Below are 23405 nucleotides of genomic sequence, written 5' to 3' on the forward strand. Positions count from 1 at the left end.
GGACTAAGTTAAAGGACACATAAAAAAGCAAACAGCCAAATGTTGACCTTATACAGGACAAATGACCTGGCTCCTTCAACAAATGAATGATATGAAGAAAAAAGGGAGGAGTAGGAGATGGCAATCAAAACAAATATGTGGATAATGCTTGGACCCTGATTCAAACAAAGGAAAAGGTAGGCTATCAGTGATATGCCAGAAATCAGCAACTTTCATGTTCTAGCTATGATTTGATTAATACTGGTTACTAGTTGAGATATTAGCTAGAGCATTTCAGTTAGTAAGTTGTAATATAAATTTAGGAAATACGAATCCAAGGTATATCATAATTCCCTCTCATGACCTCACCTGACTTCCAGACTTGACTTTTCCCATCAGGATGACACTTGCATCTCAAACACTGTACAACTGCAATCTGAACTCAGGTACGTATCTTCTGTTTCCCCTAAACCCATTCTTTTATCCCCCAAATTTTCTATTTCGGAGTTGCCTTCTACCATCTATATAGTAGCCCTTACCAGGAACCCAGAGAAAGTTCTTTACCAATTAAATATAATCAGTTTCTAAGTGTTGCCCAATTTTCCTTCCTAAACAACACTTTTAAAATTTGTCCTCTTGTCTACTTTGCTAATACCACTACCTTAGATCAGGCCCTAGTCTTTCTGAACAATTAAGACATCCTCCTAGCTGCTTATCTTGCTTGCAGTCTTTTCCTCTCATGGCCGTCTACCACACAGCTGTCATTTGTCTGCAGAGCAAACTATCATGTCGTTCCTTTGCTTAAAACTCTCCAACAGCTGGTATTTACGGCCTTTGTCGCGTGCTGCTTAGTTCTGCTACACTGAAGTGACTGCAATTTCACTGTTTGATGCCTTAGTGCCTTTGCTTCCACCGTTCCCTTTGCAAACAACCTCAACCCTTGCCTCCTGATTTAAATTCAGGTGTCAGCTCCAGGAATACCTTCCAGATGGATGTTAGGTAGGTGCTTCCATACCACCCTGTGTACATGTTATCACTGGGCTGATGACACTATTGAGTTACCACATGAGACAACACTTTGCTATCTTTACTCATTTCTGTTACAGATGAAATAAATGTGAATATAGAGAATATATACCATTCTAGCAAAACTCATCCTCTTTGGACAGATTTTCAGGTCTTAAAGAGACATATTTTGTTCTAAGGGCCCTTGAAGATGGAAAAAGAAAACAATTAGTGGTTCTGTTTTTGTTCAGCCATCACACAAAGAAGTTGAGCATTAGTTAGCTAATCCAGAGCATCAGCTTTACCTTCCAATGTACTGTCTGTCTAACAATCAACTAAAAGTAAAGTGAGCTGTGCAGGTCAGGGTAGCCATCCCAGGATTAAAAACTGCCATAGATGAGCACTGACATGTATGTCATTGAGTTGAATTAACAAGAAGATAATACTGCTGTATGAAATAATGCTCTTAAAGTACAGGAACACTTACATGTTGCTAAAAGATTAAACATGAAGGAAAAGACAACTATACAGACCACATTTCCACAGAAATATTTTTTATTACTCTGCTCTTCACACTATGCTTGGGAACAGTAATTTATTAAGTCCAAGAGAAAAGATAATTCACTGACAGAATGAAACTTCCAAATTTTTTCATTTGAAATTTAAAAGTAATTTAACTATAGACAGCATCAGGTAGAGAAGACCTTTATTCTGGACCCCCATAAAAACTAGGTTTTTGTCTATTAGAGAAGTCTCTTCTTGCCAGAACTGGTTTTCCTGTAAGCTCAGTAGGTTCTGGAGCTGATTATTACCACATTGCTCGCTGCACCCCAGACAGTTGCCCATGGTCGGCTAAGTGACGGAAGACGATACGACTAAGCCTCCAGCGCCGCTTTACACCTCGTGGACGGGATGTCATAACACACCGATTTCTGATTCTAACGGGACAGCTATCCCGGGGAAGGGCAGCAATTTCTTCATCAGCCACTTCCTAAGGGAAGTCACAACATTATTTACACAGATCACATGCATTTATTTATTCTAGATGATTAGTCAATGCTCAGAGGAAGAGAACAAAGGGCTAGATTCATTAATGTAGCCAAGTTTGGCAAAAGAACCCTGGACACCATAGTGAACTTTAACCTCTGAGTAGAAACAAACAGATCAGAAAAATGACAGAAATGTTTGACATACTCACAATGTAATTTTTCAAAACTTAATTGAAACAACATAGATACACAAGAATCCACAAACCATAAGTGTAAAGCTCAACAAGTTTTCACAAACAGAACATAGCTGTGTAACCAGCAGCTAGATTAAGAAAAATTATCCGCACCCCAAGCCTTCCCTCTGCCTCCTTTCAGTCACTGACCTCCTGGCTAAGAGCTAACCTGGTTACTAACACCACAGATGAATTTTTCTTGTTTTGATTTTATATAAATGTAACCATGGAGTATAATAAAAACCATTCTTTTTTATTCATTTCTGTTTGGCTTCTTTCACTCAATAAAATGCTTGTGAGAGTCTTCATACTGGTGCATGTGTTGTAATTTGTTCATTCTCATTGGTGCTGATTTTTGTTGTGTGAATATGCCATAATTCATTTATCCATTGTACAGCTGATGGACATCCGGGTAGTTTCTAGTTTTGAGCTATTACAAATAGAGCTGCTATAGACATTCTCATTTCTCTTTTGGAAAATATATGAATGCATTTCTGTTGTCTCCCCAAACGATTTTTTCCCAGCTTTACTGAGATATAATTGACATATAACACTGTATAAGTTGAAGGTGTACAATGTGATGTTTTGATGCATGTATATACTGTGAAAAATAATTACCACAATAAGGTTAGTTAACACCTCCATCACCCCACATAATTACTTTTGTGTGTGCACGAGAATACTTAAGATTTACTCTTTTATCAACTTTCAAGTATATAATACGGTATTGTTAACTGTAGTCACCATGTTGTACTTATTCAACCCCAGGACTTATTCACCTTAAAACTGGAAGTCTGTACCCTTTGGCCAACATCTCCCCATTTTCCCCAGTCCCCAGCCTCTGGTAACCACCATTCTACTGTTGTTTCTATGAATTTGGTATTTTAGATTCCACATATAAGTGAGATCATACAGTATTTGTCTTTTTTCTGACTTACTTCACTTAGCATAATACCCTCAAGGTATATCCACGTTATTGCAAAGGGCAGGATTTCCTTCTATTTTATGGCTAAATAGTATCGTACTCTGTGTCTGTGTATGAATCACATTAAGTGCCACATTCATCTGTTGATGGACATTCAAGTGGTTTCCATGTCTTGGCTATTGTGAATAATGCTAGAGTGAACATAGGGGTGCAGATATCACTTCTATTTGTATCTAGTGATTTCATTTCCTTCAGATTTATACTGAGAAATGGAATTCCTGGATCATACATGGTAGTTCTATTTTTAATTTTTTGAGGAACCTCCATACTGTTTTCCATAGTGGCTGCACCAATTTATATTGCCACCAACAGTGCACAAGGGTTCTCTTTTCCACATCCTCGCCAAAACTTATCTCTTGTCTTTTGGATAGTAGCCATTCTGACAGGTGTGAGGTGATAGTTCTTTGTGTTTTCATTTGCATTTCCCTGATAAGTGATGTTGAGCATCTTTTCATGTACCTGTTGGCCATTTTTATGTCTTTTTTAGAAAAACGTCTATTCAGGTTCTCTGACCATTTTTTCCAATTTTTAAAAAATTAATTAATTAATTAATTTTTATTTTTGGCTGTGTTGGGTCTTCATTTCTGTGCGAGGGCTTTCTCTAGTTGTGGCGAGTGGGGGCCACTCTTCATCGCGGTGCGCGGGCCTCCCACTATTGCGGCCTCTCTTGTTGCGGAGCAAAGGCTCCAGACGCGCAGGCTCAGTAGTTGTGGCTCACGGGCCTAGTTGCTCCGTGGCATGTGGGATCTTCCCAGACCAGGGCTCGAACCCGTGTCCCCTGCATTGGCAGGCAGATTCTCAACCACTGCGCCACCAGGGAATCTGACCAATTTTTAATCAAAAAAAATTTGTGGGCTATTGAGTTGTATGACTTCCTTACATTTTCAGGGTATTAACCCCTTATCAAGTACATGACTTGCAAATATTTTCTCCCATTTTGTAGGGTGCCTTTTCATGTTGTTGTTTCTTTTAGTGTGATGTAGTCTACTTGCTTATTTTTGCTTTTGTTGCTCGCACCTTTGGTGTCATATCTAAAACATCACTGCAAAGACAAATGGCAAAGAACTTTTTTACCCTTTGTTTTCTTCTAGCAGTTTTACACTTTCAGGTATGTCCTTTAAGTCTTTAACCCATTTCAAGTTAATTTTTGTGAGTGGGGTAAGATAGGGGTCCAATTTCATTCTTTCGCATGTGAATATCCAGTCTCCCCAACACCATTTATGGAGAAACTATCCAATACCCACTGAGTATTTTTGGCTCCCTTGTCAAATATTTGTTGACTACATATCTGTGGCTTTATTTCTGGGTTCTTGAGTCTGTTCCATTGGTCTATGTGTCTGTTTTTATGCCAATACCATACAATTTTGAATATTATAGCTTTTAAATCAGGAAATGTGATACCTCCAGCTTTGTTTTTCTTTCTTGGGATTGCTTTGACTATTTGAGGGTCTTTTGTAGTTCCATACAAATTTTAGGATTATTTTTTCTATTTCTGCTTCAATTTCTTTCATCAGTGCATATAGTTTTCAGTGTACAAATCTTTCACCTTCTTAAATTTATTTCTAGGTTTATTATTAGTTTTGACGCTATTGTAAATGGGATTGTTTTATTTCTTTTTCAGATAGTTTATCAGTGTATAGAAAAGAACCAAATTTTGTAGGTTGATTTGGTAACCTGCAACTTTACTCAATTTATGGATTAGTTCTAACAGTTTTTTGGTGGAGTCTTTAGGGTTTTCTATATATAATATCATGTTGTCTGCAAACAGAGAGAGTTTTACTTCTTCCTTCCTGATTAGATGCCTTCTATCTCTTTTTCTTGCCTGATAGCTCTGGCTAGGCCTTCTAGTACTCTGTTGAACAGAAGTGGCAAGAGTAGGCATCCTTGTCTTGTTCCTGATCTTAGAGGAAAAGCTGTTGAATTTGGTTTGCTAGTATTTTGTTGAGAATTTTTACATCTCTATTCATCAGGGATACTGACCTGTGGTTTTCTTCTTGTAGTGTCCTAATCTGGCTTTGGTATCGGCAATGCTGGGCTCATAAAATGACTCTGGGAATGTTTCCCTCTTCTTCAATTTTTTGGAAGAGTTTGAGAAGGATTGGCACTAATTCCCCTTTAAACGTTTGGTAGAATTCACTCATGAAGGCACATGGTCCTGGGCTTTTCTTAGTAGAAACCTACTGATTCAATCTCCTTACTCATTATTGGTCACTTCAGTTTTAGTTCTAGTTTCTAGTTTCTAGTTCTTCATGATTCAGTCTTGATAGGTTATATGTTTCTAGAATTTATCCATTTCTTCTAGGCTAGCCAATTTGTTGGCATACAATTGCTCTTATCAGTCTCTTATGATTCTCTGTATTTATTTGGTATCAGCTGTAATGTTTCCTCTTTCATTGCTGATTTTATTGGAGTCTTCTCTCTTTTTTACTATGTTAGTCTAGCTAAAGCCTCAACAATTTTATCTTTTCAAAAAACCAGCCCTTAGTTTCACAGATCTTTACTGTTTTTCCGGTTTCTATTTTCATTTATTTCTGCTCTGATCTTTGTTTCTGCTAACTTTGGGCTTACCTGTTCTTTTTCTAGTTCCTTGAGGTGTAAATTAGGTTATTTCCCATAAGATTTTTGAATCATACAAGTCTGAAACCTCTGGACTGAAGATCAAGTAGGAGGAAAATGTGGTTTGAGGTGAAGTCGAAGAAGAAGGAAGGGCAGAAGCCCACAGAACCTTGACACCTATGGTAAATACTCTGATGGCTAGAGATGCAAAGATGAGTGATCAAGTAAGATTTACATTTTTAAAAGATCATTTGCAATGTAGGGAAATAAATATGGTAAGGGCAAAAATGGTTCAGGGGAGAAAAACAGAGATTACTGCAGTAGTTAGCACTAAGTTTGTGTCAGTACAGATTTATTCTTATGTATGTGGTTAAAGTATGTGTATTACTGTGCGTGTGTGTGCATGTGTGTGATTGACCCTGTACTAGACTATGATGGAAGCAAAATAATTACTCTAACATATTAGAAGTACATAAATGAGAAAATGTATATGAAAGCCACTAAATTTATATCAACTATTAAGCATTAAGAGTAGTTCCTGATCTCCAAAAGCTTATGCATGTGCTGCTATTAAGAAATACTGAGAGAATTATATAAAACATGATTAAGTCAATGAATGGTAGACAGTAAATGCTATAGAGACAGGAGAAATGATTGGGCTGGCAGAATGAAGTAAAGTTTCATGGAGACAGAACTTGAAGAATACCTACAAATTGTTTACATATGTGTGAATGTAAAGATTTAAGGCAGTGTACAAATGAGGAAACTGGGCAAAGAGAAAATGAAACAAAAGAGCATTCTGTGAGAGCCTGTAAGTTTGTTAGCACTGGGGCATAAATTTGACTGGTAAGCTAGTTGGCAGGCAGCATAGCGCCATGATCAGTTCCCATAGAGTCTCTGCACAGCTACTGCTGGTTGTCATACCACAGACTCTTCTGGGGATCTTCATACATTTGTCCTCCACAACATCTTAAGCTGAGTTTCTCAGGAGCCACTTCTTATTACTCCCTAAATATAGGCAAGTAGCTTAATGTCATTACAGTAAAAGCCATAACAGAATGGTCCAGGGCACTCAGTGTTCTGCTTATCTGGCTTAATTCAGACAAGATTTTAAAAGAATCCACAGTAATGAAGGGCCTGTATATTATTCTCCAAATTTATATAAATGAAATATTACTTACTCTGAGCTTTTGATAAGTTTAATGGCCTTGAGTCTGAGTTATACTCTCTGATAAGACTCTTGAATGCAGGTATTTTATGTCACCAGTTAGGCAGGACTTATGATTCAGGGAGTCAAACAGAGTTGACATTCTCTTATTCAAGTTAAAGAGTGTGACAAGAAAGTAAATCTAAATGGAAGGCCACCTCATGGGCAGAGGAATTCAGAGAGGCAGGCTTAGGGATGGCCCCGGATAAGAAACGGTGTAGGCCATGTGCTGGGCACCTGGCCCCATGCATTGGCAAAGACTCCCAGTGCCTTGAGAGTTGAATGACTGGGATGACTGGAGAAATAACTATCCAATTTCTGTGTGGTTACCATGCATCAGTACTTTCTAAGCATCACCTAATGAAATGGTTAAAGAGCTAGTTAAGAATGAATAGTTCCTTTTTAACTTGAAACTCATCAAAATCAGTTACAAGGGTATTTGTTTATGTTGACTGAAAATATCTGATTATATTCTCCAAAAAGTATATTGATACTAAGTCACAACAAACAGTATTAAAAGTGATCCGGGGCTTCCCTGGTGGCGCAGTGATTGAGAGTCTGCCTGCCAATGCGGGGGATACGGGTTCCGGCCCTGCTCTGGGAGGATCCCACATGCCGCAGAGCGGCTGGGCCCGTGAGCCACAGCTGCTGAGCCTGCGTGTCTGGAGCCTGTGCTCCGCAACAAGAGAGGCTGCGATGGTGGGAGGCCCGCACATCGCGATGAGGAGTGGCCCCCGCTTGCCGCGGCTGGAGAAGGCCCTCGCACAGGAACGAAGACCCAACACAGCCAAAAATAAATAAATAAATTAAAAAAAAAAAAAAAGGGCTTCCCTGGTGGCGCAGTGGTTGAGAGTCTGCCTGCCAATGCAGGGGACACGGGTTCGGGCCCTGGTCTGGGAGGATCCCACATGCCGCGGAGCGGCTGGGCCCGTGAGCCACAATTACTGAGCCTGCGCGTCTGGAGCCTGTGCTCTGCAACAAGAAAGGTCGCGATAGTGAGAGGCCCGCACACCGCGATGAGGAGTGGCCCCCGCTTGCCGCAGCTAGAGAAAGCCCTCGCACAGAAACGAAGACCCAACACAGCCAAAATAAATAAATTACTTAATATTTAAAAAAAAAAAAAAACTGATCTGATTTGAGTTAATGATTTTATGGTAGATACTCATCTTACTTAGCTAACCTGAAGGTCTTTTGGCAGAATGGTATTCTTCCTGAGAGAATTGATCCGAAGCCTCTCATCTGCATACTCATAGGCCATTTTTCTTCTCTTCACATCACGCAACATTTTCCAATCTACATAGTAACTTCGAACTTGGCCTGAAGCTGATGAAGGAACCACCTAAGAGACAGAGACAAGGAACAAGTGAAGGACAGTCAGATCCAGACTCTGCCAGTTTCTCCATCCTGTGATCCTCTTTTGGTCACTATTTATGACCTTTTATCCCCCAAGTAATTATGGATAACTTTAATAATTTAAAATAATAGTCTTCTTAACTCAGAACAAATAATTTTTACGGACATACATTAAGGCAAAATGGTGGTAATTAATACAATGCCAATAATGTGGGTTGGAAAGTGAAAAATTTTCTGAGATTTTTTATATAATTCTGTTTTACCTTTACTTAGGTTAATAAATATATGGTTCAAAAGTCAAAAAAGTATAGAAAGGGGGGGAGATCAAGATGGTGGAGTAGGGAGACATGGAGCTCACCTGCTCCCACAAATACATCAAGGATACATCTACATGTGGAACAATCCATACATGATACCTACTGAAAGCTTGCAGAAGATCTCAGACAACCAAAGCTGCAAGAAAGATTTCCGTGAAACCACGTAGGATGAGGGGAAAAGGGAGAAGTGGAATTGGGATGGGACCTGCACCCTTGGGAGGGAGCTGTGAAAGACGAAAGGTTCCCTCACCCTGGAGACCTCCTTCACTGGCTGGGAGGTCTACTGGGACAGACAGGGAGCTTCAGAGGCTCAAAAGCAGAGTGCAGGAGCTGGTCTGCTGCCCCACAGGGTAGAGAGACCAGCACAGACGGTCTTTGCCACATTGCCACACTTTCCAGTCCGAGGCACGCCTCCTGGCGTGCATAGTGATTGGGTGTTGAAACTCAGGCTTCAGCAGACAGACCTGGGGAGATGACTCGGTTTGGCTGTGTGAAGACAGCTCAAAGGGCCTGGAGCGTGGCCTGAGCCACAACTGGGGGTGTGCACAGGATGGAGCATGGGGCTGCCGTAGGAGCCCCACTGTCAACATGGGAAGGGAGGGGCATGGGTCCACTATAGCAGCCTCACTATCAGCGCGCTCACAGCAGGGCACAGCTCCAACTGCAGCGGGTTTTGCAAACTTTGTGGGCACGCACACATGGAGGTGGCACTGAATACTGAGGTGATCACTGGCCCTCCCGCTTTAGGTGTGGGGCTGCAGCTCCAGAGGACTTTCTCGCCCATGGTTTTGTGAGGGTTTCTCACCCATACCTAATCTCCAAGCCGATTCCAAGCACTCCTGCAGCAGATGCAGCCCCTGAGGGCAGTGCCAGCAAGAGTGATCTCTGTGGGTGTGCACACCAGGTGGCAGGCAGTGTCAAAGAGTTGCACATCACAGCAAACAGCTCCTGGGGAGGAACACAGGGGCTCCTTTCCCAGAGGGAGTGCTCTAGTCCTGCCTACCTCACATTGAAGCTTAGAATCGGATCTAGGGGTTTCCACTCCAACAAATGGGGAGCAGACTCTACCCCTGACAGGGTTGTAACAATCACAGAGAGAAGAGGAGGCCCTGCCCAACATCCAGGGCAGGCTCCAGTCAACACAATATCAAACACACCACCTATATCAAGGAGACAAGGGCCAGTACACCCTGAGGAAAGACACAGCAAGCCAAAAACAGCCCTCACACCAAAAATACTGGACTCATACAGTCTACACAGGGTCACTCCCACATAAAAACAGTCCTTCAAAACCACAGTAGACAACTGTTTTCCCTAAATTCAGAGTAAGAGGGACTTCCCTGGTGGCAGAGCGGTTAACAATATGGCTGCCAATGCAGGGGATACAGGTTCGAGCCCTGGTCCGGGAAGATCCCACATGCCGCGGAGCAACTAAGCCCGTGTGCCACAATGACTGAGACTGTGCTCTAGAGCCCGTGAGCCACAACTACTGAGTCTGTGTGCCACAACTACTGAAGCCTGCGCACCTAGAGCCCATGCTCTGCAACAAGAGAAGCCACTGCAATGAGAAGCCCATGCATCGCAATGAAGAGTAGCCCCTCTTGCTGCAACTAAGAAAGCCCACATGCAACGAAGACCCAATGCAGCCAAAAATAGAATATAAATAAACAAATTTAATATTAAAAAAAATAAATTCAGAATAAGAGAAATATAAGTAAAATGAAAAAGCAGAAGAATTACTCCCAATTAAAAGAACAGGTGAAATCCCCTGAAAGAACAAGTAATGAAACAGACCTCTCCAGTCTACATGACCCCAAGTCCAAAAAGGAAGTAATAAAAATGCTGAAGGGAGAGCAGCCAAGATGGCAGAGAAAGACCCTAAGCACACCTACTCTCACGAGCACACGAAAATCAGGACAATCTGCAGAACAACCATTGTTGAAAAGGACTGAAACTTAGCAGAAAAGATTCTCTACATCTAAATACATAAAGATGGAACCACAATGAGATGGGTATGAGGGGCACACTCATGATATAATCAAATCCCACACCCCCAGGTGTGCAACCCACAAACTAGAGAATAATTATATTGCAGAAGTTCCCCCAAAGAAGTGAGAGTTCTGAGCCTGTCAGACTCCACCCCCAGCCCAGGGGTCTGGCATGGGGAAGAGGAGCCCCCAGAGCATTTGGCTTTGAAGGCCAGTGGGGCTTGATTGCAAGAGTTCCACAGGAATGGGGGAAATAGAGACTTCACTCTCAAAGTGCACACACAAAATCTCACATGCACTGGACCAAGGGCAAAAGCAGTAATCTGACAGAAGCCTGGGCTAGACCTATCTGCTGGTCTTGGAGGGTCTCCTGGGGAGGTGGCTGTGGCCCACCCTGGGGACACAGACTCTGGTGCCTGATATATCAGGGAGCATTCATCTGCATGTGTGAGCTCTTGTGGAGGCTGACATTTTGGCACCAAGACCTGGCCCCACCCAGCAGTCCATAGGCTCAAGTGCTGAGAGGCATTGAGGCAAACAACACAATGGGCAGGGACACAGTCAAACCCATCAGCAGACAGGCTACCTAAAGACTTCCTGAGCTCACAGCCTCCTCTAGATACACCCCTAGACATGGTCCTGTCCATCAGAGGACCAACACCCAGTTCTACCCACCAGGGGACAGGCACCAGCCCCTCCCACCAAGAAGCCTGCACAAGCCTCTACACCAGGCTCACCTACCAGGGGGCAGTCACTAGAAGAAAACTACAGTTCCGCAGCCTGCAGACTGAGTCCACAAACACAGGCCAGACACTATCCTGGGACCAGCTGGCCCCTGGTCCTTGAGGGATGAGAGGGGAGTGTACTGCTGGGACACAAATGACGTTTCCTACAGAGGGCCAGTTTTCCAAGGTGGAGGAACAAAACCAACCTACCACACACATAAAAACACAAATAGCAATTTACATAAAATGAGGCAACAGAGAAATATGTTTCACACGAATAAACAAGATAAAACCCCAGAAGAACAACTAAGTCACGTGGAGATAGGCAATTCACCCAAGAAAGAGTTCAGAGTAATGATCATAAAGACGATCAAAGAACTTGGAAGGAGAATAGATGCACAGAGCAAGAAATCAGAAGTTTTTAAAAAAGAATTAGAAAATATAAAGAATGTAAAGAACTAAAGAAAACAATAACTGATATGAAAAATACACTAGAAGGAATCTATAGTAGACTAAATGATTCAGAAGGACGGATCAGTGAGCTGGAAGACAGAGGTAGTGGAAATCACTGACATTAAACAGAAAGAAGAAAAAAGAATGAAATGAAATGAGGACAGCTTAAGAAACCTCTGGGCTAACATCAAGCACACTAATATTGGCATTTTAGGGATCCCAGAAGGAGGAGAGAGAAAGGGCCTGGGAAAATAATTGAACAGACAATAGCTGAAAACTGCCCTAACCTGGGGAAGGAAACAATCACCCAAGTACAGGAAGTGCAGAGAGTCCCATACAGGATTAACCCACAGAGGAATACACCACAATGCATTGTAAGAAAGATGACAAAAGTTAAATATAAAGAGAGACTATTAAAAGCAACAAGGGAAAAGCAACAAATAACACACAAGGGAACTCCGATAAGGCTATCAGCTGATTTTTCAGCAGAAACTACAGGCTAAAAGGGAGTGGCATGATATACTTAAATTGATGAAAGAGAAAAACCTACAACCAAGAATACTCTACCCAGCAAGGCTCTCATTCAGATTTCATGGAGAAATCTAAAGCTTTACACACAAGCAAGAGCTAAAAGAATTCAGCACCACCAAACCAGCTTTACAGCACCTGTTAAAGGAACTTCATTAGGCGGAAATGAAAAGGCCACAACTAGAAACAAGCAAATTACAAAATGGAAAAGCTCATTGATAAAGGCAAACATACAATAAAGGTAGAAAATCATCCATGCACAAAGCTAGTAGGGAGGTTAAAAGACTAAAGTAGTAAAATCATTTGTAACCACAGTAAGCAGTTAAGGGATACACAAAACAGTCAGACGTAAAATGTAAAATCAAAAACAGTAATAGTGAGGAAAGGAGACTACAAATGCAGTGTATCTAAAATGCATTAGAAATTAAGAGATGAGCAACTTGAAACAAGCATGTATAAATCTAGACTCCTATACAAAAACCTCATGGTAACTGCAAAACAAAAATCTATGATAGATTACAGGCACAAAAAAGAAAAAGGAATCCAAACATACCACTAAAAATAGTCATCAAATCACAACACAGGAGAACAGGAGAAAAAAGGGGGGAAAAAGACCTACAAAAACAAATCCAAAGCAATTAACAAAATAGTAATAGGAACATACATATTGATAATTACCTTAAATGTAAACAGACCAAATGCTCCAACCAAAAGACAAAGACTGACTGAATGGATACAAAAACAGGACCAGTATATTTGCTGCCTATAAGAGACACACTTCAGATCTAAAGACGCATACAGACTGAAAGTGAGGGAATGGAAAAAGGTACTCCATGCAAATGCAAATCAAAAGAAAGCCAGAACAGCTATATTTATATCAGACAAAATAGACTTAAAAAAAAAAAAGACGGTTACAAGAGACAAAGAAGGACACCATATAATGATCAAAGGATCAATACAAGAATATATAATAATTTTAGTGGGGGACTTTAACACCCCACTTACATCAATGGACAGATCATCCAGACAGAAAATCAATAAGGAAACACAGGCCTTAAATGACACATTATACCAGATGGACTTAATTGATATTTATAGAGCATTCCATCTGAAAGCAGCAGAATACACATTCTTTTCAAGTGCACATGGAACATTCTCCAGGATAGATCACATGCTGCGCAACAAAGCAAACCCTGGTAAATTTAAGAAAACTGAAATCATATCAAGCATCTTTTCTGACCACAACACTATGAGGATAGAATTCGACTACAAGAAAAAGACTGCAAAAACACAAACACATGGAGGTTAAACAATATGCTACTAAACAATCAATGGATCACTGAAGTCAAAGAGGAAATCAAAAAATACCTGGAGACAAATGAAAATGAAAACACAACAATCCAAAATCTATGGGACACAGCAAAAGCAGTTCTTAGAAGTTTACAGAGATGCAAGGAAACAAGAAAAATCTCAAATAAACAGCCTAATCTTACACCTAAAGCAACTAGAGAAAGAAGAACAAAGAAAACCCAAAGTTAGTAGAAGGAAAGAAATCATAAAGATCAGAGCAGAAATGAAATAGAGACTAAAAAAATAGGAATGACGATGAAACTAAAAGCTAGTTCTTTGAAAAGATAAACAAAATTGATAAACATTTACCAGACTCATCAAGAAAAAAAGGGAGCAGTCCCAAATCAATAAAATAGAAATAAAAAAAGAGAAGTTACAACTGCCACCACAGAAATACAAAGAATCATGAGAAACTACTTTGAGCGACTATATGCCAATAAAATGGACAACCTAGACGAAATGGACAAATTCTTAGAAAGGTACAATCTTGCAAGACCGAACCAGGAAGAAATAGAAAATATGAACAGACCAATTTTAAGTAGTGAAATTGGGTTGGTAATTTAAAAACTCCCAACAAGCCAAAGTCCAGGGCCAGATGGCTTCACAGGTGAATTCTACCAAACATTTAGAGAAGAGTTAACAACTATCCTTGTGAAACTATTCCCAAAAATGGCAGAGGAAGGAACACTTCTGAACTCATTCTATGATACCACCATCACCCTGATACCAAAACTAGACAAAGAACCCACACAAAAAAAGAAAAGTACAAGCCAATATCACTGATGAACACAGACTCAAAAATCCTCAACTAAATATTAGCAAACCAAATCCAACGATAGGTTAAAAGAATCATATACCATGATCAAGTGGGATTTATTCCAGGGATGCAAGGATTTTTCAATATCTGCAAATCAATCAGTGTGATACACCACATTAACACATTGAAGAATAAAAAGCATATGATCATCTCAATAGTTGCAGAAAAAGCTTTTGATAAAATTCAACATCCATTTACGATAAAAACTCTCCAGAAAGTCGGCACAGAGGAAACCTACCTTAACATAATAAAGGCCATATATTACAAACCCACAGCTAACATCATACTCAATGGTGAAAAGCTGAAAGCATTTCCTCTAAGATCAGGAACAAGACAAGGATGGCCACTCGTGCCACTTTTATTCAACATAGTTCTGGAAGTCCTAGCCACAGCAATCAGAGACAAAAAGAAATTAAAGGAATCCAAAATGGAAAAGAAGAAATAAAACTGTTGCTATTTGCAGATGACACTATACACAGAAAATCCTAAAGATGCCATAAGAAAGCTACTAGAGCTCATCAACGAATTTGATAAAGTTGCAGGATATAAAATTAATACACAGAAGTCTGTTGCATTTCTACACACAAACAATGGAATATCAGAATGAGAAATTGAGGAAACAATTTATATTGTTATATTAACAATATGAACAATTTATATTATTAATAATGTAAACAGTTTTCTTTTTATTTAGAGAATACTTTACTAGTTTCTGTAATCAAACCCATGTAGATAAGACCTTACATATTTAATACAGTGCGTTACCCCTGTACAAATGGAAAAAATTATGTTTAACGTTTCAAGACCAATATGGCTGTTGATTTCTGTACAATGCCAACCCAACATGGTACAACTGGGATACTTCTCCAAAGTTGACAGCACAGCTAAAGTTTCCCATCAAAAGAATAAACTACCTATGAATAAACCTACCTAAGGAGGCAAAAAACCTATACTGCAAAAACTGTAAGACACTGATGAGAGACACTGAACATGGCACAAACAAATGGAAAGATATACCATGTTCTTGGACTGGAAGAATCAATATTGTTAAAATGACCACACTACCCAAGGCAATCTACAGATTCAGTGCAATCCAATGGCAATAGATTAGATAGAAATCAATCACAAGAAAAAGACAAGTGTAATCCAATGGCATATCAAATTACCAATGGCATTTTTCACAGAACTAGAACAAACAATGTTTAAATTTATATGGAAACAGAAAAGACCCCAAAAAGCCAAAACAATCTTGAGAAAGAAGAATGGTACTGGAGGAATCACCTTTCTTGACTTCAGACAATACTACAAAGTTACAGAAATCAACACAGTATGGTAGTGGAACAAAAACAGACACATAGATTAATGAAACAGGATAGAAAGCCTGGAAATAAACCCACACACCTATGGTCAATTAATCTATGACAAAGGAGGCAAGAATATACAATGGAGAAAAGACAGTCTCTTCATTAAAAGGTCCTGGAAGAACTGTACAGTTATGTGCAAAAGAATGAAATTAGAACACAATAGATAAAAATAAATTCAAAATGGATTAAAGACCTAAATGTAAGACTAAATACTATAAAACTCCTAGAAGAAAACATAGGCAGAACACTCTTTGACATAAATTGCAACAATATGTTTTTGGATCCACCTCCTAGCGTAATGGAAATAAAAACAAAAATAAACAAATGGGACCCAGTTAAACTAAGCTGTTGCACAGCAAAGGAAATCATAAAGAAAACAAAAAGAAAACCAACCAACTAGGAGAAAATATTTGCAAACAATACTTCTGACAAGGGATTAATTTCCAAAATATACAAACAGCTCACACAGCTTAACATAAAAAAAAAACCCCAATCAAAAAATGAAAAAAAAAAATATGGACAGAAGACCTAAATAGTCCTAAACAGACATTTCTCCAAAGAAGACATACAGATGGCCAACAGGCATATGAAAAGATGCTCAATATTGCTAATTATTAGAGAAATGCAAATCAAAACTACAATGAGGTATCACTTCACACAGGTCAGAATGGACACCATCAAAAAGTCTACAAATAACAAATGCTGGCGAGGTTGTGAGAAAAGGGAACCCTCCTACACTTTGGTGGGAATGTAAATTGGTGCAGCCACTATGGGAAACAGTATGGAGGTTCCTCAAGAAACTGAAAACAAAGTTACCATATGATCCTGCAATCCCACTCCTGGGCATATATCTGGAAAAAAACTCTAATTAGAAAAGATGTATGCACACCAATGCTCATAGCAGCACTATTTACAATAGCCAAGACATGGAAGCAACCTAAGTGTCCATCAATAGATGAATGGATAAAGAAGATGAAATATTACTCAGCCATAAAAAAGAAAGAAATAATGCCATTTGCAGCAACATGGATGAACCCAGAGATTATCACACTAAGTGAAGTAAGTCAGACAGAGAAAGACAAATATAACTTATATGTGGAATCTAAAAAATAGTACAAATGAACTTATTTACAAATCAGAAACAGACTCACAGACACAGAAAACAAACTTATGGTTACCAAAAGGGATAACAGGGCGGGAGGAAGGAGAGGTAGATAAATAAGGAATATAGGATTAACAGATACACATTAGCATATATAAAACAGATAAACAAGGATTTACAGTATAGCACAGGGAAATATATTCAAGATCTTGTAATAACCTATAACGGAAAAGAATCGGAAAAAAAAAATATATATATAAAACACACCAAATATAACCAAATCACTTTGCTGAAATCAACTATAGTTCAATAAAAAAATAAAAATTTAAAAAAGTATAGACATACAGTGGATTCACCCTCCCACCTCGTCCCTCACCAGCCGAGTGACCACACCCCCACCTCCAGAGGTAGCCAGTTACTAGTTTCTTGTGCAGCCTTCCAGAGATTTTTGGCTATAAAATACATGTACCCACGCCCATTCCCATGTTTCTTCCCCTACCCCCTTTTTTCACATTTAACAATACATCTTGGAGATCTTTCCATATCCATATGCCAAAAAGCTTCCACGTTGTTTTAGGTCACATAATATTCCACTATATGGATGTGACCAGGTTCAGGAGACACTACCTCAAAATATGGCTCCTTTGGCATACTGACTATTTCAAGCAAATGGAATTTGAGAAACAGCAGGTGCAAGAAGGACTTTCCAACCTTCCCCTGAAACAGGTCATAAGACCCTTATGTGAGAGGTGCCCTCCCTATAGCCAGGGCATGAAAGAAGCATCTTTATCTCTGAAGCCTGAGGGACACTGAGAAGAATCTGAATAACAGGCCTTGCTAAGTTTCCCTTAGTTTTCTACACTTAGCCCATACCTTTCATCTTATCACATTTCCCCATGACTTTACAGGCTTCATCAAACCTAGCACAAAACCACTCAGGTTTAACTTCTTTGGGTCTTCATTTCCCTATGAAACTTCCCGTGTTGGGTAAAACTTACAAATTTGTATGCTATTCTCTTGTTACAAGGGTCCCAGCTGAGAACTTAGAAGAAGATAAAGCAGTTATTTTTTCCTCCCCACAGATGCATCATGATTTATTATCCTGTGACCTACTGGTGGACAGCTAGACCATACCTCACCAGTTATCATTATAAACAAACAATGCTGCAATGAATAATGTCTTATGTAAATCATTTCATATATATTTCTATGTATCAGTAGGATAAATTCTTGGAAGCAGAACTGCTGGGTCAAAGCATTATTTCAAAATGATAATTTGAAATTATCATTGACCTAATATTTCTTAGCATGAGTTGTCCAGTAATAAAATAGTAGGCTCCTCATTGTCACATGTTTACATGGTGAGAGTTTACAATTCTTACTGACAGTACAGGCATAGAGAGTATAGGCCACTAGAAACTCTAGTCTCTCCCAAACCAGAGCAAATATTATATGTTCGTTAAATTGCAGCTATAGAAAATAATGATGGTCTCTTATAACTGCTGTTTTAGAAACAAATATGTACAGCATTATACAGAATGTAAAGCTGAAAATGAGAATACTAGATTAGAAAGAAAATGTTTTTTCAATCTATTAACAAAAGATAAACTGAGCATCTTCAATGCTTCGAAGTCTCATGGGGAAATACAACAACTCTAAAATCTGCTTTTTGGAAATAAGACAGCATGAAGGAAATTTCAATATCGATTTGACACAACTGAGTCAAATGAACACGTGGTCACTGTGGCTGGAAATGAGCATCATGGAAAGGAAGGGAGAGAAGGTGAAGTTTTTCCAAACCAAAAGAGGAAATGATTGTATGGAAATATGTTAATATAAATGTTTCAGACATTACATGAAATTTCTAAAAATCTTATATGTTCTGGTATAATGTTATAAGTCATAATTCTAGTTATTACTTTAAAATGTATATCTCAGAAATAAAAAAAAAAGAGGAAATGAACAAGATATAGTGGTAAGGTCTGAGGAGATCATTTTGGCTGAAAGAAACAATTCACATTAAGGGTCAATGCAAGGTTTGTTTTTATCTATGAAATTGAAAGTTAAAGAGAATTAGAAAACAAAATTAAACATTTTTCCCCTCAATTCTTTTCCAGACTATTCCTAATCAACATCCTCTCTACCATCTCCTAACAGGTTTCTACTTATTTAAGAAAACAAAATAAAACACCTTTCATTCTTTTTGCACAACTTTTTTTCTGACTATAAAAGCAATACACTTTTAAAATAAACATTTATTGGTCTATTATAGTAATTTCTTCTGTAAATAGTGTATGTCCTTTGCCCACATTTCTATTGTCAGTATTTTCTTACCAGTTTATAACAGTGCTTTATATATTAAGATTGCATTCTGTTCTGTACTTATCCTATCCTGCCCCTCTCTCTCACCCCTCTTCACCTCCTAAAACTCTTCCATTGGGCCCTCTTCAACTCATGGTCTACCATTGTCAAAATTTTCTAAATCCTCAATTCCTTAACATCTCCTTCAGATATTTGCTCTAGAGAATCTTGAATCCCAGATAGTTTCCTCGTAGCTCTTTTTTTCTCCCACGAGTGGGAGAAAGCTTCCTTGCTCTTTGCTGCAGCTTTCAGACTGTCCCTCCTTCCTGAAAGGAAGCTTCGGCTCTCATGCCATTGGGTTATACTCCCACCACCCGTCACCACTGCCCCCACCATTCCCTTTCGTTTTTCACTCACTGTAAATGCTGGCTCACTGTCGCTCTCTCCCATACTCTTCCTGTCTTAACTCCTGGTGACCTCAACACACATGAAATTACACTGTGATCTCTCCATTCCTTGAACTCTTTTCCTCCAGTGATTTTTGTCCTCCACTCTTCTTTACCTATTCACTTCCATGCCCTAGGTCTTTTATTACCAGTAGGTGCAAGCCCTCCATTATCTCAGCTGTGTGTATCTCTTTCTCTATCACTTCTTTCTAGCTTGCTCCTTCTAACACCTAATAACAGCTCCTCTGAGACTTTTAATCCATTGTTCCTACCAGCTTTTCACTGTCTCTCAGCTTTTGATTTCCTATCTCCCGCTTACCCAGCCTGAGTAAGCCTGAATTCCGTGGTCCGTAAATACAATGTCGTCTTTCATATACCCTCAACTCCCTGGTCCCTCTCTCACTTCACTGTACTGGCTCTAATTCTTGCCACTATTCTTCCGACCTACTCTTGACTATTTTACACCATCTTGCCTTTCCTCAAATCTCTGACACCTTCTCCCACATCCCCACGTTTAGCTGATGACTTCAATTTCTCTTTAATTATGAAATTAAAAGCACCTGTAATCAGATATCGAGAACAGACTTCTGGTTGCCAAGGGGGAGGGACAGATGGGGGTTTGGGATTAGCAGATGCAAACTATTATATAGAATGGATAAACAAAAAGGTCCTACTGAATAACACAGGGAACTATATTCAATATCCTATAATAAACCACAATGGAAAAGAATATGAAAAAAAATGTATGTATAACTGAATCACTTTGCTGTACAGCAGAAATTGACACAACATTGTAAATCAACTATACTTCAATTAAAATAAATTTAAAAAAAGCATCTGTAATCACATGTACTACACTCCATCCTGTTATTAAAGATCTTCTCTGTCCAATACAGTAGCTACTAACCACACACAGCTAGTGAGCGCTTGAAATGTAACGAGAGAAACGTAATTCCTAATTTTATTTAATTTTAATTAATTAAAAAGTTTAAACTGAAGCAAGATAAACATTAACTTTAGTGTTTTGGTAGGACTACATTTTCCATTTTTTAAAAAAAATAAATTTATTTTTTAAAATTTATTTTTGGCTGCATTGGGTCTTCGTTGCAGTGGCTTCTCTTGTTGCAGAGCACGGGCTCTAGGTGTCCAGGCTTCAGGAGTTGTGGCTCGCGGGCTCTAGAGCACAGGCTCAATAGTTGTGGTGCATAGGCTTAGTTGCTCTGCGGCATGTGGGATCTTCCTGGACCAGGGCTCGAACCCATGTCCCCTGCGTTGGCAGGCAGATTCTTAACCACTGCACCACCAGCGAAGCTCCTACATTTTCCATTTTAATAGTGGAAAATTTAGCATCCAAACTAAGATGTGCTTTAAGTGTAAAATACAAACCTGATTTTGAAGATCTAGTATGAGAAAAGAATGTAAATATCTTACACATCACGTTTATAAGATTACATGTTGAAATATTTTTGACACACCTAGTTAAATAAAATATTTTAATAAAATTAATTTCATCTGCTTTTTACTTTTTTTAATGTGGCCACTTAGAAACTTTTAAGTTACATATGTGGTTGGCATTTTATTTCTACTGGACAACGCTATTACAGATTAACTATGTTCCTAAGACCAAACAATTGAACACGAAACTCATCACCTCTTGCCTACACAGGAGTACAGCTCCAGCAATTCTTCCCTCTCCTACATCATCCATTTTCCCCACTTTACAGAATCTTTCCCTTTAACACAAAAACATGCAGTTACTTCTGTCACGTTAAAAAAAAAATAACACATAACACCCACTCTTAACCCACCTCCTCTCCAGCTATTGACCCATTTTTCTGCTCCCTTTTGCGGCAAAACGTTTTCAAAGGCTTGTCTATATTCGTAGTCTCCTATTTCTTTCCTCCTATTCCGTCGTGAACGCTATCGCACCCACCACGCCATCGAAACGGCTATGATCGAGGTCCCAACAATTTCCACTCTGCTAAACCCAACAGGCAATTCTCAGCTCTTCTTTTAATTGACTTTGAGGAGAGAGTTGCCCGCTCCCTGCTCTTGGAGCCCTTCCGGGCCACCACGCTCTCCTCCCTCGCTCTGCTTCTTTCAAGTCTCCTTTGCTCGGCTCTCTTAACATTGAAGGCTCTGGGGCCTCATTCCTCGGACACCTTCTCTCCCCACCTACACTCCTTATAAATTGGCGTCAATCTGTAGCTTTCAATGCCAGTCAGCTCTAAGCTTACGAATACCAAATTTACATCTGCAGCTCGGCCCCTCCCTGAAGCAGGCCGGAGGAGGGAAGTGGGCAGAGGGAAAACCCTGAGACGGGTCTGCACTGGGCGCTTCAGCTGGCAGAATAGTGGGGGACCCGTGGGTTTGGAGGTTCAGAGGAGAGGGGGAGGAGGGTATAAGGGCGTGGCCCAGACCTGCCGGACTGTCCGCAGCAGAGCGCCGAGCGTGGAGGCCGCCATGTTGTCCGCCGCAAATATCAAACCGCTGCAACTTTATTGACGCTGCCGGATACAGCGAGGACACGAGGGGCGGGACCTGGGCCGCAGGGGGCGGGGCGGCAGGCGGGTCTTTAGCGTACAGGAAGTAGGGGGTAGTTAATTGGATGTACGTTCTCGCGGTATTCAACAGAATATGGGCAAATTAACTAGCTGGGAGCGGAGCTGTGATACTGATAGTGGAGTCTGACGGTCCTTACCTGTTCCTTGTTTCCTGAGCGCTTTACACAGCCTCTTAAATTACCTTTGTCCCCACCCACCTCCTTTTCCGCCCTCCCCTACCTACCAGTTCATTGTTACCAATCTCTCTTTCCCCAAATTCTTCTCGCTCAACCAACTTGTCCTGTATCCTCCATTAGTTTAGGATGCTACTTGCCTGAAACCTACAAGCATGGACAGCTCCTCTTTCTCTGTCCTCCTTCCTGTGGATTTTGCAAATCTCTCCTTCTCTCTGCTATAAAGGTCATAGTGATCATGTTGAGAATGGCAATGCTATAGTTCCCATTTGTATGTCTAGGGTTTAAAAAATATATATTTAAAAATATGTATATTGTGTATTGGAGCTTTAGATGAAAAGCGCTTAAAATATTTTGGGTTTTTTTTCGGGGGCGGGGCTTGGGCGGGGAGCATTGCCATTTAAAATTTGCTGTTTTCAGTCTGTAGTACAGGGTACTTTCAGTTCATCTTCATAGCAAATGTCCTTGGTCTGGAATGAACCCTTTGTGGGGCCTCTTTACTTTGTGTGGATGTAAGGCAAGTACCACCCACCTACCATCCCGGTAGAAGAGTATCAAGGAGTATATATCAGCTTGGCAAAGACCTGTATTTTAGATGTGCTAATTGATGAAGTGAGGAGATGCCCCTGTGTGCTATTTGCAACTACATTATTGGGCAGGAGTCTTCTGGGAAGGGAAGCTGAGTGCTGACTCCTTTCTCTAGAGAGAGATTCAAGTTTATTGGAACATGTGTAATGAACTGGGGAGGGACTGATTGAGGCCAGCTGGCAGGAAAGGACAGCATAAGCCCCTGTCATGGTAGAATCAGAAAATTCCTGGACCAGTGTCAGGCAGGCATCTAGTCCTAATTCTAGCCCATGTAATACCTCTGCATAGTTGAGGGTTATCTTCTGCAATTGTATTCTATTACAAGTTAATCACTAAAGGGATGTTACCTATAAGTTTAAATTATACGTAATGGTGCATTTCT

The 23405-nt window shown here is 39.9% G+C and overlaps 1 protein-coding gene across 1 annotated transcript; it reads right to left on the reverse strand.

Annotated features, from left to right (window-relative positions):
* Positions 1–1521: 1521 nt before the first annotated feature.
* MRPS14 (mitochondrial ribosomal protein S14) lies at positions 1522–22239 on the reverse strand. Its single transcript, XM_007165360.2, has 3 exons — positions 22119–22239; positions 8135–8293; positions 1522–1975 (listed from the first exon to the last, which is right to left on the reverse strand). The coding sequence occupies exons 1-3, from the start codon at positions 22161–22163 to the stop codon at positions 1793–1795; spliced, it is 387 nt and encodes a 128-aa protein (XP_007165422.1). The 5' UTR covers positions 22164–22239; the 3' UTR covers positions 1522–1792.
* Between the last annotated feature and the right edge of the window lie 1166 nt (positions 22240–23405).

Source organism: Balaenoptera acutorostrata, chromosome 1, assembly GCF_949987535.1.
Source record: "Balaenoptera acutorostrata chromosome 1, mBalAcu1.1, whole genome shotgun sequence".
In the NCBI taxonomy this organism is placed as follows: domain Eukaryota; kingdom Metazoa; phylum Chordata; class Mammalia; order Artiodactyla; family Balaenopteridae; genus Balaenoptera; species Balaenoptera acutorostrata.

What these genes read in the sequence shown, in the direction of transcription:
- MRPS14 (XM_007165360.2), bottom strand. Translation starts at nt 22,163, where the DNA reads ATGGCGGCCTCCACGCTCGGCGCTCTGCTGCGGACAGTCCGGCAG. An exon ending in TGCTGCGGACAGTCCGGCAG is followed by an intron (nt 8,294 to 22,118) that starts GTCTGGGCCACG and finishes TCTGTCTCTTAG; the next exon opens with GTGGTTCCTTCATCAGCTTC. An exon ending in TTCTGCCAAAAGACCTTCAG is followed by an intron (nt 1,976 to 8,134) that starts GTTAGCTAAGTA and finishes GACTTCCCTTAG; the next exon opens with GAAGTGGCTGATGAAGAAAT.